Raw genomic sequence first — 12,821 nt, forward strand, 5'->3', positions numbered from 1 at the left:
CCAGTGCCGCACATGTTGCATAAACATTTCAAAACAGGGGTTTTGCAGATTACCGTTTTAATCTCAGCACCATAAGCTGCTGGAGCGGGATTTAAAAGCGATGCAAAAGCGTGTAAGGTTTGCCCATCCTTGGTTGGCGGCAGCCAAAACACAGATCACTTGCTGGACCCGAGGAAGACACGGCTGTAAAGGTACATTTAAGAAAGGATACATTGGATTTTCAGGGTGAATCAGCCGTTTGGTAGACATTAGTATCTGTCTGTACCCACTCACCGCTTCAGCCATAACTGTTGTAATTGCTTTTCCCGACCGGCGTTCTGAGACTGTTACTACGGCTCCAGGAACCAGCACTGTGGCTTATTTTGTATCCTGAAAAGTCGTGAACTCGTTAAATACTCCTAATTTTATTTCCCGGGAAAACGAGCAGAGACTGGGCCAGTAAGTAGGTCAACTGCAGGCTCGCAAGCCGCCCATTTTTGCTTGGCTCTGCTCCTGTCTGCCTAAAGGAGATGATAGTAGATGAGACGAGGGCGACATATCCCCGTGCTGTAAATAACGACCTACTAAAAATCTTTAGGCTACATCTCACAGACCAGCAGAGTGAGCGTGCAGACTAGCCGACATTTTACTCTGTCCCTGAAATCCGTACTGGATAGGACGTAGATTCTGCCCTTGTTTCATCCTCTTCTCCAGTCGAAAGTTTGCGACTAGAGAGTACAATGCCTGCCAGATTACACAAGAGCTCCCCGGACTCCCACTCTAAAGTAGGCACAGTGTTACAAAACTGACTTCTGCTGTGCAAAGGCTGCGCTGCTCTAACCGTAACGGGCATCTGGGCTGAGGAGAGCGACAGCAGGATGTGAACAGCATCCACTTCCAGTCCCTGGAGTCATTAGCTCAGATCGCCATCGCTGCTGTCCCCTGACTGGACGCTGATCGGATCAAAGACGTTTTAGCACAGTGGCGCAGTCGCTAGTGCTGTTGCCTCGCAGCAAGAAGGTTCTGGGTTTGAATCCCGGCCTAGTCATTTTCCCTCAGGTCATGTCCCTTCACAACTGCCATCCATTTCTTCACCTACTCCTTGTCCGACTAATCACCTCCTGAGCACTTATAGCCTTTTATTTTCCTTTGCTCTTGATCAGATCCTTCCTGTGCCTCCTGAAGCTTTCTCCTCTGTGTTTCAGTTTTTATTTATTTATTAAGCACCTTTTGCCTTAACCCTTTCTGCCTCACTCCATTACGTTCCTTACTCCAAACACCTTCCCTGTTCCTGCTAAAGAGACACATTCCCACAGCATGATGCTGCCGGCACCATGCTTCACTGTGGTGGTAGTGGTTTTCAGTGTTGTGCGGTGTTTTCTGCCTCACATAGTGCAGTTCTGGTTTGGTCTGACCAGAGCTCTTTTGTTTTTCTCCACGTATGTCGTGTTCCCCTACATGACTTGTGACAAACTGCAAAACAGGACTTCTCATGACTTCCTCCTTCTCCGGAAAGGCCAGGTTTGTGGCGTGCAGCTAAGAGTCATCCTATCGACCTGCTCCAACCAGCAGGCCATGCACTGCAAAAACAGAACTAAAAATAAGTAACATTTTCTTCAAATGAGTGTATTTGTCCTTGATTTGAACAGGCAAATAAGATGATCTGCCAATGGGAAGAGTAATTTTACCCCTAAAATAAGATAATTCGATATAATGCACTTGAAATAAGTTGATGGAGATGAGTTCTTCCTATTTTAAGTGCAAAAATCTTATTCAATTAGCAGATTATCTTATCTACCTACTCAAATAAAGTACAAATACACTAATTTCAAGAAAATTTTAACTTATTTTTAGTTTAGTTTAGTCTGTTTTTGCAGTGGCACCACTGCTGCTCTCTCCTGACAGGAAGCGTCTTGCTTCATAATCCTGATGAAAAGCCCACCTGAGTCTTCAGTTTCCTAAATAAGGATGTTTCAGGAGAATCTTGATCGTGAGTGATGGTTAGAGCCCTTCCGTTCTCTCTCTCTCTCTGAATCAGTGCATCGACTCTCGTAAGTGAAGCAAGTTACCACCCTGTTGTTGCCCTCTTGTCTGAATATGTTACGCTGGCGAGGCTCATGGACGGTGCGTGTGGTTGACTGGCCTGCAGCCCAGGCCTGCCGGGAAGCCGCGCTGTGATGAAATGGAAATGTGCGGATGCAGCTAATTGCTGGCAGAGGAAAAATGATGCAGTTATGAGGGACGCTTCGTGGGATCTCTCTCCCCCTATAGGTGTACATGTATCCACAGACACTCGTTTACGGCTTCAAACACATCTTTTGAAGAATTTGTGTGGTTTAAATAAAGTTTATTTGTGCCATATCAAGCAAAAGCGGATCATTTGAAGTAGCAGCCAATGCTATTTTACATATCCCTTCCAGTAACCGGAGAAAATGCACTGACGGGAGACAGAACATTTGTTCTCAGAGCTGTTTCTCTGCCTTAGAATGAATAAATAATGAGCAGCATTCAGGCAAAAACATGATAGCCATGAGCGCTGCTAAATAATGCTTACCTATCCGCTGTCTCAGCAACATTAAAACACAAGCGAGACAAAAAAAAAAAGGTTGAAGTCATTTTTCTGACTTGCACCTCCACGCAGGGCGGCACAGCTCAGTGGATCCTCCGAGATTTGCTTCTGCTTCAGAAAATCCGTTGGTTCGGAGCAGATCTGTCCACTGTGTGATGACGGCGGACAAGGTTTAGCCTGACTGGGTTATTGCTCTCACTGCTGGTGGAACATTAAGTTAACATTAAGTTGGATCCCTCCGACACTACCTGGCTCTGCTCTTATGAGCATGAGTTGGCGGATTTACAGAGTTTAATGCCGGGAAAGAGCGAGAGACATTGGGGCCAGGGAGGCAGACCTTCATCACATTACTTTAGCTTCTGTTGAGTCAACTCAAACAGGAAGCAAAGTCAGTGTTGGTTCAGAGTATAGTTTAAACCTGAATTATCTTAATCATGTCTTGACATCATGAATAAATATTAAGACCCGCTCCAAGGTTTTACACCGAGTGTCCAAACGATTTCAGGCCTCGGCTGCAGTGAGCCTGAAAAAGCTAATAACCTTCATAATGTGCTGTGGGCAGATTCTGCTGGAGCCGGCTGTCATCCAGGACGTCCTGTCTGCAGGCAGTCACCTTCAGCTGCTGGAGCTCCTCAGCCTCTGCTCCAGCTACCTCATCCAGGTACACACACACACACACACACACACACACACTCACCTCATTAGGATTTTCCATCCGCTGACCCCAGTGCTGAACCTAGCCCTGCATATTAAAAGCTAATGCGTAACCGCACCCTTAACCTGAGCTCAGTTCACCTTTTTTGTCCTAAACCCTGAACATGGAGCCCAGAAATGAAACCCTTCCCGATGAGTGCTGACTTTGGTGCCATGAGGACTACTAATACCGAATAAATCCATGTGATAGCAATGATAAGAACCCACGGCTCATGTGCAACTCTCCTCGGGCTCCGACTGTAAGCATTAGAGTACAATCAAATTCCAGATTCACTCTGTTCCTGTTAGACTATTTAAAACTAAGTTTACCACCATTTGCTCTTCATAGAGTGAGTCTAAGTGTCATATTTAATGAAGGCTAAAAAATATCCCCATTTCGCATTGCACTGTCCTGCTATTTTATCAGTTATACTTTTGGTAGTTTACATTTTGTTCCCAGAACTTTTTAATCAGTTTTAAATACGCGTTTGACATTTTTTTTAGAAGGCCCAAATGCTTATGTCATGGTTTTGTAAGCTGCAATAGGTTAATTTGGAACATTTAAGTGAATTGGGGGATGCATTTTAGTGCACAAGCTGCTTCTTGGGTGATGTAATGAGGAAAAAAAAAAAAAAAAAAGCTGTCAGGAAGACAATTGTGGGCCTGCACAGGTCTGGTTCATCCAGGTACTTTAAGGTGCCACATTGATTTGTTTAAATAATTAGAACCAAGTCAAAACACCACGGGAATGTCCAGCCATCATGCCGTTCTGAACCCCGGAGATGAATATTAATGTGTTCCACGACAAAAGCAAAACAACTCCAGAAGATGCTGGTTGAAGATATTAAGAGAGTGTCCTTATCCCCAGTGAAACAAGCTTCTTACTGACATTTGCTGAAAGGCCAATCAGTAAGGAAGAAGTCATGATTTCAAAAATAACAGAAAAAGACAACAGTTTGTAAATCCACACAAGGAAAAACATCTTCATTTAGGAGACATGTCCCATGGTCCTATGAAACTAACACCTTAACATTGCTACATTTTTGGGTCACAAATGACCATGGTTACATTTGGAGGACTGAGTTTATATAGCACTTTTCTAGTAATACTCATCACTCAAAGCGGGCTGCACTAGAGCCCTATTCACCCGACTTCACGAACATTCATACACGACACACGTCCTTAGGCAAAATTGGGTTAAGTGCCTTGCTCAGGTTTGCAGAAGACACATTCATATGGCAAGAGGAAGCTGTGATTGAACCCACAACTTTCAGATTGGATGGACAATGACCGTAAGCGTAGTGCCAGAGTTGTTACAAAGTGGCCTAATGAAGACAGGCTAAGTGCTTTTGAGCCGCCATCACAAAGCGCTGGTCTCATTCCAACAGGCAGAGCCTACCACCCTGACCCAGGTACACCAGTTCTGTCAGGAGTATCCGAGCAAAATGGGCTTTGGGAAGGATACCAAAAATGTTTGACACATGTGATACAGTTTAAAAGGTAATTCTACCAATTACTAAGAAAAGGTAGGTAAATGACTGAATTTAAAGAATTCTTGTGACATTTAGCATTTAGAAAACAATTTAGATATCTTGCACTTTAATGCTACTGTGTTTCCAAGTATTGACGCTCCATCGACTTAACGTAGGATTGGATCAATAAATTTCAAATCTTAAGGGCATTGGATCGTTATCTGGAATCAAAAATCCTGATGGGATATCCCTACATTCTGAAAAAAAGATGAGTCTTGATGTTTTCAAGGACTTGGGAACCCAGCTTGGTTTCTCTCACCCAAGACTCAAATGCATGTGTCCTAATTAAAGCCCGTTCACTGAGTCAACGGTTTTCATGTCCATATTTATTTAGTTCTGACAAAGATATTAAATTTAGCTCTAAAGCGCCATCTGGTGGTTGTAAACATTCATGACAGGGAAAATGTTTAAGGCTCTTTTTTACCTACACGCAGTGCTCATTTTAAGCGATTCATTAAAAGCATTTTATTATAAATATCAGTAAAGAAGATACTCAATTTATCTGGAGAAAATATCTCACATTTATTAGAAACCTATTTTAATATTGCTTTCATTAAAGTAGTTCAACAATATAACTTGTTCTATGGTAGTTCAGCTAAAATAAAGAACTTCTACAGGAGCTGCAAACCCTGATAAGAGTAATATGAAATTCCTACTATGGAATAATGATTGGGAGTTTGTTTATTAGTGTTAGTTTATATAGAAAATAGACAAATTAGTTAATAAAAAAATCCCATATTTGACATAAAACAATATTATCAAACAGCTGAACATTTTACCTTTTGTAGATCGTACCTCAAAAACATTCGGTGACATTGTTCAAGTTACTGATCCGTGTTTTTTTTTTCAGATCAAGTTGAGGAAAAAATGCCCTGTAATTTGCACTGATGAAACAAATGCCTGCATAGGTCTAGTGATGCAAACAGTGGTGTCAAAAGTACACACATTTGTTACTTAAGTAGAAGTATAGATACTGCAGTTTAAAAACACTCTGGTAAAAGTTGAAGTATCAACTTGACCTCTTTACTCAAGTAAAAGTGAAAAAGTATGTGCTCCAAAAACTACTCAAAGTATAAAAGTATAAAGTAACCTTTAAAAAAATGCCACTATATGAACTGAAAGCTTAATTTAAACACTGATTAGTTCTACATGTGGCCCAAGACACAACATAATCATTAACCCCATTAGTCAAAGACAAAGTCACTCAAGGAGCATGTTCTCTCTCAAACTTTATAGGAATTAAATTCCAAACAGAGGTAGTATTCAAGCCTGCAGAACTGCCAGAACATAAATGTGTGAGTTCCATCAAATACCTAAGGTAAAATATACCCTTTGGTGCAAAAACATTCTAGGTAGTTTGTGTGTAGAGAGAGAGAGAGAGAGAGAGAGAGAGAGAGTCCGGGTTTTTTGCGCATGTGCGCCAGACTGGTTGGCAAAAGGCAAACACAATGGCGGACACAAACAGAGAAACTGACGAGTTCTCCATGTATTTTTCTTCTTTAGATAACGTATCACAAGATCGTTTTAAGAGTAAGTTGATGGTTGATGGTATCAGATTGCCAGATCCACACAGCAAAAGCCTGAAGGGACGGAGCGAGTCTGTGAAATGCTGGCCAAGTGCTCCGATGAAGTGTAGACTGCAAATTCTGTCGTAGTATGATGCCTCTTCCAGTCCATTGGGAGGGTCTGCCTGCGCTCTTTTCATTGAAATTATCCATTTCTTTCTTCGTCCTTCCTCCTTCGGTAAACGACAGAAACGTACATCCGACGATTTGGAATGCCTCTCTGTGCAACCGGGAGCACAACAAGTCGTAGGCATTGCTTAGATTCCAAAAATAAACTAACTAAAAGTACGTTCTAAATCACCCGTTTTGTCATGTAGGAGACGAGAGCAGCTCTGTTTTTTGCCAACCACCGTGCCCGGATGTAGCGCTGACGTCACGCGTGAACTACTAACCAATGAGTGTTTGCGTTATATGACTCATCACTAGTTCTCACTAGGTGTGGATGGCGCCAATGATCTGCATTGGATGGCGCGCATTACGTGAAATAAATATTTATAAATTTTAAACTGAAGGCAAGAGTAACGAGTAACGTTTGTTTTAAAAATGTAAGGAATAGAAAGTACAGATACTTGTGTGAAAATGTAATGAGTAGAAGTCAGAAGTAGGAAGAAAAATAAGTAATGGAGTAAAGTATAGATACCTAAAAAGTGTACTTAAGTACAGTAACAAAGTATTTGTACTTCGTTACTTGACACCTCTGGATGCAAATGAGCCTGCAGCTAAAAGAGTTTGCTTACAGATCTTGATGAGCACTTGCAGCGGGCTGATTACCAGAAAAACATAAGCTGAGAAAGGGAGCTTCCTGTTGAAACAGTCAAAAGGGTCCAAAAGTACTTCAAGAAATCAGCGCAGCGTAACAAATGATGTGACTCGTTCTCTGTCAGCTGTGCCTAAAACCTAAAGCAAGTACAAGCAAAGTGGGACGGTTGTGATTTGAAGCAAAGCACTTTGAACGTAGGAGTCTATGTTTAAAAGTTAATGGATTATACTGTATGTTACAATGGAACAAGCACAATTCAGCATTCACTCCTAGAAAGAGAAATATAAGGATCCAATGCGATTAAAAGACCTAGAATTGGTCTGTGGATGATTGGATGGAAGTGAGATTAGGCGATAGATCCTGAATCTGCATCGGCCAGGGAGATGGTGTTGGAGTGATTGTTTGCTGCCGTCACAGTAACACAGAAAAATGACCAAATGGAGAAAACAAGTACATTTCCACAGACACTAATGATGTGGACAGCGTGTCAAGTAAATGAGTAAAGGCGGACGGCAGTTATTACTGATACAGTAAATACATAGGAGATTGGAGATCAAAGGTTTAGCAACTTTCCTTGATTAATCAGTCTTAAAAGATTTGGTGATAATTATTTTTTCTTCTTTCTGGAGGACAATCACTGCTGTCCCAGAGCAAAAGCGTATCATTATGCTATACAGGAAAAAAAAGTCGTGATTTAAAGCTACAAGCCAGACATCTGTGTAAAATGAACTAATTTCACTTTACATACCGTTTGTCACCTACTGAATAACATGTCATGGTCAGTGTTATGTATGTTTTTCTACTTTATGGTAAAGCAATATTTATTCAGTATAGATTCTACATTTGCTAAAGCTAGCTCCAGGAACTTATGCCACTGGTGACATCACGAAGGGCGCGAGGAAACTGATTAGCGTTTATTTTCAGTACAGCCACTTGTATTTTCTTCCTCGTAATACGCTTGTTTTGAAATCTATTTTTTCCTTCAGCGACGTTCCCTTCTTATCTGTGCAGTGTTTTACTAAAGCTCCATTCTTTTGCCTCGTGAAGTGGAAGACAGCCAGAAACTCCTTTATGATTAATGTTCCATACATTCTTAAAATGGGTGATGCCGTTGCTCTTTGGTTACCGTAAGAAAGACAGTTCAGATTTTTTTTTTGTGACACGTAGGTAGACACAGAAAAAAAGAAAATGAGTGACTTATAAATAAGTGAAAAAGCCTATAGTAAACTTTATAAAAAGCCAATCCATTAATAGAACAGCGTTTTCTAAACGTTTCAGCTTACTTTAATTATTGGTTTTACCGTCTTTGCAACAATGAATTCTACTTGTTTAAAATCAAATCTTTTGTCAGATAAAAAAAAAAACAACTCAAAGCATCCTATAAAAGCTGTCTATGTCCCACTTTTTGTTTGAAAACATGCACATATGTGATAAAGACGGTGTTGTTGAAGTAAAAATTGTCTTGATGTGTGTGCTGAAGGACAGCCAGAAGAGGGCAGTGTTGTCTCATCTTCCCCCCTCCTCTGGAAGGTTGTTGTTGCCATCAGTGTGCGGACACTATATTCAACCGCGTGTGCTTCACCGTTATGATCCTCCCTGCAGGAGCTAAGCAGCGTGAACTACCTGGAGCTGTACCGCGTGGCCGACCTGTTCCATCTACCCGCCCTGGAGGAGGCCGTGGTGGGTTTCCTGGTGGAGCATCTGTCCGAGCTGAGCCAGAGCCGACAGGACGAGGCCCTGCAGCTGCCGTACCGCCTCCTCAGGGAGGTGCTGAAGAGTGACCGCCTCACCTCCCTGAGCGAGGAGGAGATATGGAAGGTAGTTTCTCTGTGTGTCTGAGTGAGGGTGGGTGTGACGACGCGTCAGCCGCTCCGCACATTCATCATACTGCGCAGCGTCACGGTTATATCACGAATACACTGTGTGATAAAAGTATTCACACCCGCTCGGACCCTTTTACATGCTGCCATGTTACAACAGCAGGAATGTAAAGATTTTATGGGGTAGACCAACATAAGGCGGCACATAACGGTGAACCTCTGCTCAAGTTATGGCCTTTTATCGTCTCTAACAGGTTTCCCTCCAGGCTGCTCTGCAGTTTCCTCCCCATAAACTGTTCTGTCCCTCATGGAGACAAGCATCCCCGTAGCATGATGCTGCCACTACCTTGCTTCATATTGGGGATGGTGTGTTCGGGGCGATGTGTGGTACTGGCATCTGGTCACACACAGCATCCTGCAAGTAAACCGTAGCAAATTGAAAGTCGGCATTAGAATCAGCTCTAACTGCAAAGTTTGCGCAGACAAAGAAGGAATTTGACCTCGCTTCCACTTTGCTCTCAGTAAGACATTGTCGGATTGCCCCAAATATGCATGGCATCACCGTGACAACCAGGAGAAAGAAGCCGTCTCTGTGGCAGCTAGGCTTTGTACTTAGCTTTGTACTTTGTACTTAACTGTAGAGCCGAGCTGAAGGTAAAAGTCTGAACAGCTTGTGTGCAGGATGTGTGTGGTCTGCAGAAATGTTGCTGGGAGCTGCTCTTTTCTTAACCCTACAAAGGTGTAAGTCCCGGATGGAGGAAAGGTCAACACTGATGATCCTCCCTGCAGACCTGATTGTTGTAGTTTGGACCTGTCCTGTTTTGTGGATTAGCCAAACCACACAGTGATGGACCAACACAGACTGGATGTGGCAAGTTGTGCTTCTTGATTTGCCGCAGAAAGTACAATCTCTGCTGGGCCTTCTCCTGAACAAAGTGTGAAGACCATCTCCTAGGAAAGGTTGGTTCCTGGGAGCTGGAAATGACCCACAACTGACAAAGTGTTGTGGAGGTTGGTTCAGGGAAGGTAGTGTTGTCTGGAAGTCCACCATCATCCCCTCTGTCTTTTTGTCCACATCTTTGCCCAGATCTCCGCAGGGGGCACAACAAACTTTTAACTGGATTTTGTTGGATTTTTTTCAACAATGGATTTCTTTGGTAAAGTCCAGATTTGTGGACTGCAAATAGCTGACATATTAATAGATTCTCCTTAAAACCAAACCGTGCTTGAGGCTTTCTCTCCCTGACCCGTCTGCTGTGTTCCTTGGTCTTAACGATGCTGTTTGTTGACTAATGTTCTCTAGCAAACAGAACTCCAGGATTTATACATAGATAAAATGACATAGATGGACTCTATTTACCTCTAGAGGTAATTGGTGGCGCTCGATCTTAGGTGTGTGTGTGTGTGTGTGTGTGTGTGTGTGTGTGTGTGGGGGTTAAATTCCAGAGCATGCCACACTTTTAAGATTACTGCAAAAATATTTTAACATTTCATCAACCCATCGTTTCCCTCTCACTTTCATTCCACTTCACAAACATGCACTACTCTGCGTCAGTTACTTAACATTTCAATAAAACACACAGAGGTCCGTGGCTGGAATGTAAAAAAGTTAAAGAAGCAGGAATACTTTTGCAAGGCAGGAAAGCAGAGGATTAGAAGTAACCAAAGAGCCTTCATTGTGCAAGAAAGGAAACGCCGCCTCCTGCCTTTGAAACATTGATATTGATGAGGCTGCGCCACAGGAAGAAGGCCAGTCTGTGAATTTTTCTTGTGCGCAGGTGCGACAAACTGTCAGTCCACATAAGCATGCGTGCGCGCGTGATGAACTGCCAGCAACGCGGAGTAGGACGGCGGTGCAGGATGGGGACTTGCCATTTTGACTGTTCATTTGCACCAATCAGCCCTCACACCACCCCCACCGGCCCTCATACCCCCACCCCTCATTCTTTCTCTCCCTCTCTTCTCTGATTAGGCCCACCGCGGCTCCATCAGGGGCCCCCAATCCCCCAGCTGTCACTCGGCCGCCCGTCTGATTGAAAACAATCAGGCCTCTGATGGCACAATTACCCTGACCCTTTAGCCGGCCGCCGCTGCCATAATCAGCCTCTGATTAGGCTGCTTTGGGCCTCCTTCACTTCGCTCAGAAGGTTAATTTGGGCATCAGACGGAAGAGAACTGCAAGCGAGGGGGCCGCCGTCCGAAAGGGTGGGCGCCCGAGACGGTGAGGTTGAGGGAGGGAGGGGGGGGGGGTTCACGTCAGTACCGGACCGATGCAGCCCGGCCCGTCAATCATTGTCTCTCAGAGTTTTTCTCAGCGTCTCTTACGCTGTGGAAATCACATTTTCTCTGCCTTTGTATTTTTTCCCTCTTTATCTTTTTTTTTTTTTTTGCCATCCTTTGCTCTGTGTTTCTGTAGCATCCCCCTCCTCATCCTTCACACCCTTACACACACACACACACACACACATGCACGCACACTCTTCCTGCCTCTCTTTGGCACTTTCTCTTTCAGTGCAGAGAGGAAGGAGGGAGACGGAGTTGATTTATTCCGTGCCCCGAGGAAGTTGTGTGATGCAGCGTGACCTTCACAGTCAGCTGCTGCGGCGCGCACACGCTCACACACTGTCACCTCACAGCGACGACGAGGAGGAGGAGGAGGAGGAGGAGAGGCGGGTGAGCGACAGGGGAAGGGGAGGACGAGGCAGGAGACTGGCGTGGATGCAACAGAAGACAGAAGCCTTACTTAGGAAGGAGTTTGTTGCGTATTCACACCTTTTAAAGCAAATTGAGGGGGAAAGCGACAGCTTTGTCGGGGAGCGCTCCGTGTTTAATCATCGCACATCAGATCTCATGTCATCGCTCCAGATGTGTTATTAGCGTCTCATCCGGATCGCTCCGCGGTCATCCTCCTTATTTCCTGCGCCCGGTTTTTCTCCTTTGTTCCTGTGTAATAAGTTCCCAGGTTCTGCACGGCTTGCGCTGAAGCCCACTTTTGTTTCCCGCATTAACAGCATCAGTAATCTCCAGCCAGCTCGCCCACATTCACAGCTCGCCGCCGCTAAACAACCCTCCGCCTCTCTCAGGTTCAATTAAAGCCTTCCCCTGCTTCCCAGTTCACCTGCGTTAAACAAAGCGGACCGCCTGTGGATATTTACAGTCTGTATATTGAATGTTGCTGATTAATAAATGCTTGTGTGTTGGCAGCGAGGGCTGCAGCGCCGGCCTGCCTCAGTCCATCAGCTTCTGGTGGAAAAACATAGATCTGATTAACAGTCCTTGAGTCATTTCTTTTTCCTTTGCTTCTTGCTTGGTTATCCTTCCCTCCTTTTCATAACGCCGTCCTCCTGCAGTAAGCACTCGTCCTTCTTCAGGCAGCCTTTATCTCCTTCTCCACGTGTCTCGTTTTCAATGGGGGGGAAAGATGGGGGTAGACTGGAGTTATTCGTTCGACACTTAAAAACAGGAAACAAGGATTTGCCTTACAGTTGAACTAAAGTGAACATGTTTTAATAACCGATACATACAAGAAGCTCACACAGCATAAACTCATTTGTTTCTGACTAGAGATGAACCAATCGGGTTTTTGGCTGATTTCCGATTGCCAGTTTTCGCACAGCTTTGACCTCCCGTGACAGATTTTCACTCATTCTAATTTCTCTACCATTAGTAATTAGGAACACTGGAAAGATATTTTTTCTAGCCTTACTGCTGTAGGGAGTCATTCATTATTTTTTTTTGAAGCAAAGGAAAAAAGTCCCAGTGTGTGTGTGTGTGTGTGTGTGTGTGTGTGTGTGTGTGTGTTTGTATGAGAGAGAGAGAGAGCAGGTGCTGTAAAACATTTTGCCATTCTAAAACAAAGACAACCGTTTGGAGCTGATATTTTAAACTTTCTTTAGCGTTTAT

At 43.8% G+C, this 12,821-nt stretch overlaps 1 protein-coding gene across 1 annotated transcript in view; it reads left to right on the forward strand.

Annotated features, from left to right (window-relative positions):
- The window catches only part of klhl32 (kelch-like family member 32), a 43,012-nt gene that overhangs the window by 21,068 nt on the left and 9,123 nt on the right, over positions 1–12,821 (forward strand). The window contains exons 5-6 of the mRNA XM_021321690.2: positions 3,111–3,209; positions 8,701–8,916. Of these exons, the coding sequence (XP_021177365.1) occupies positions 3,111–3,209; positions 8,701–8,916 (315 nt within the window). The remainder of the gene's footprint in view (positions 1–3,110; positions 3,210–8,700; positions 8,917–12,821) is intronic.

Source organism: Fundulus heteroclitus, chromosome 3 (assembly GCF_011125445.2).
Source record: "Fundulus heteroclitus isolate FHET01 chromosome 3, MU-UCD_Fhet_4.1, whole genome shotgun sequence".
Taxonomy (NCBI): domain Eukaryota; kingdom Metazoa; phylum Chordata; class Actinopteri; order Cyprinodontiformes; family Fundulidae; genus Fundulus; species Fundulus heteroclitus.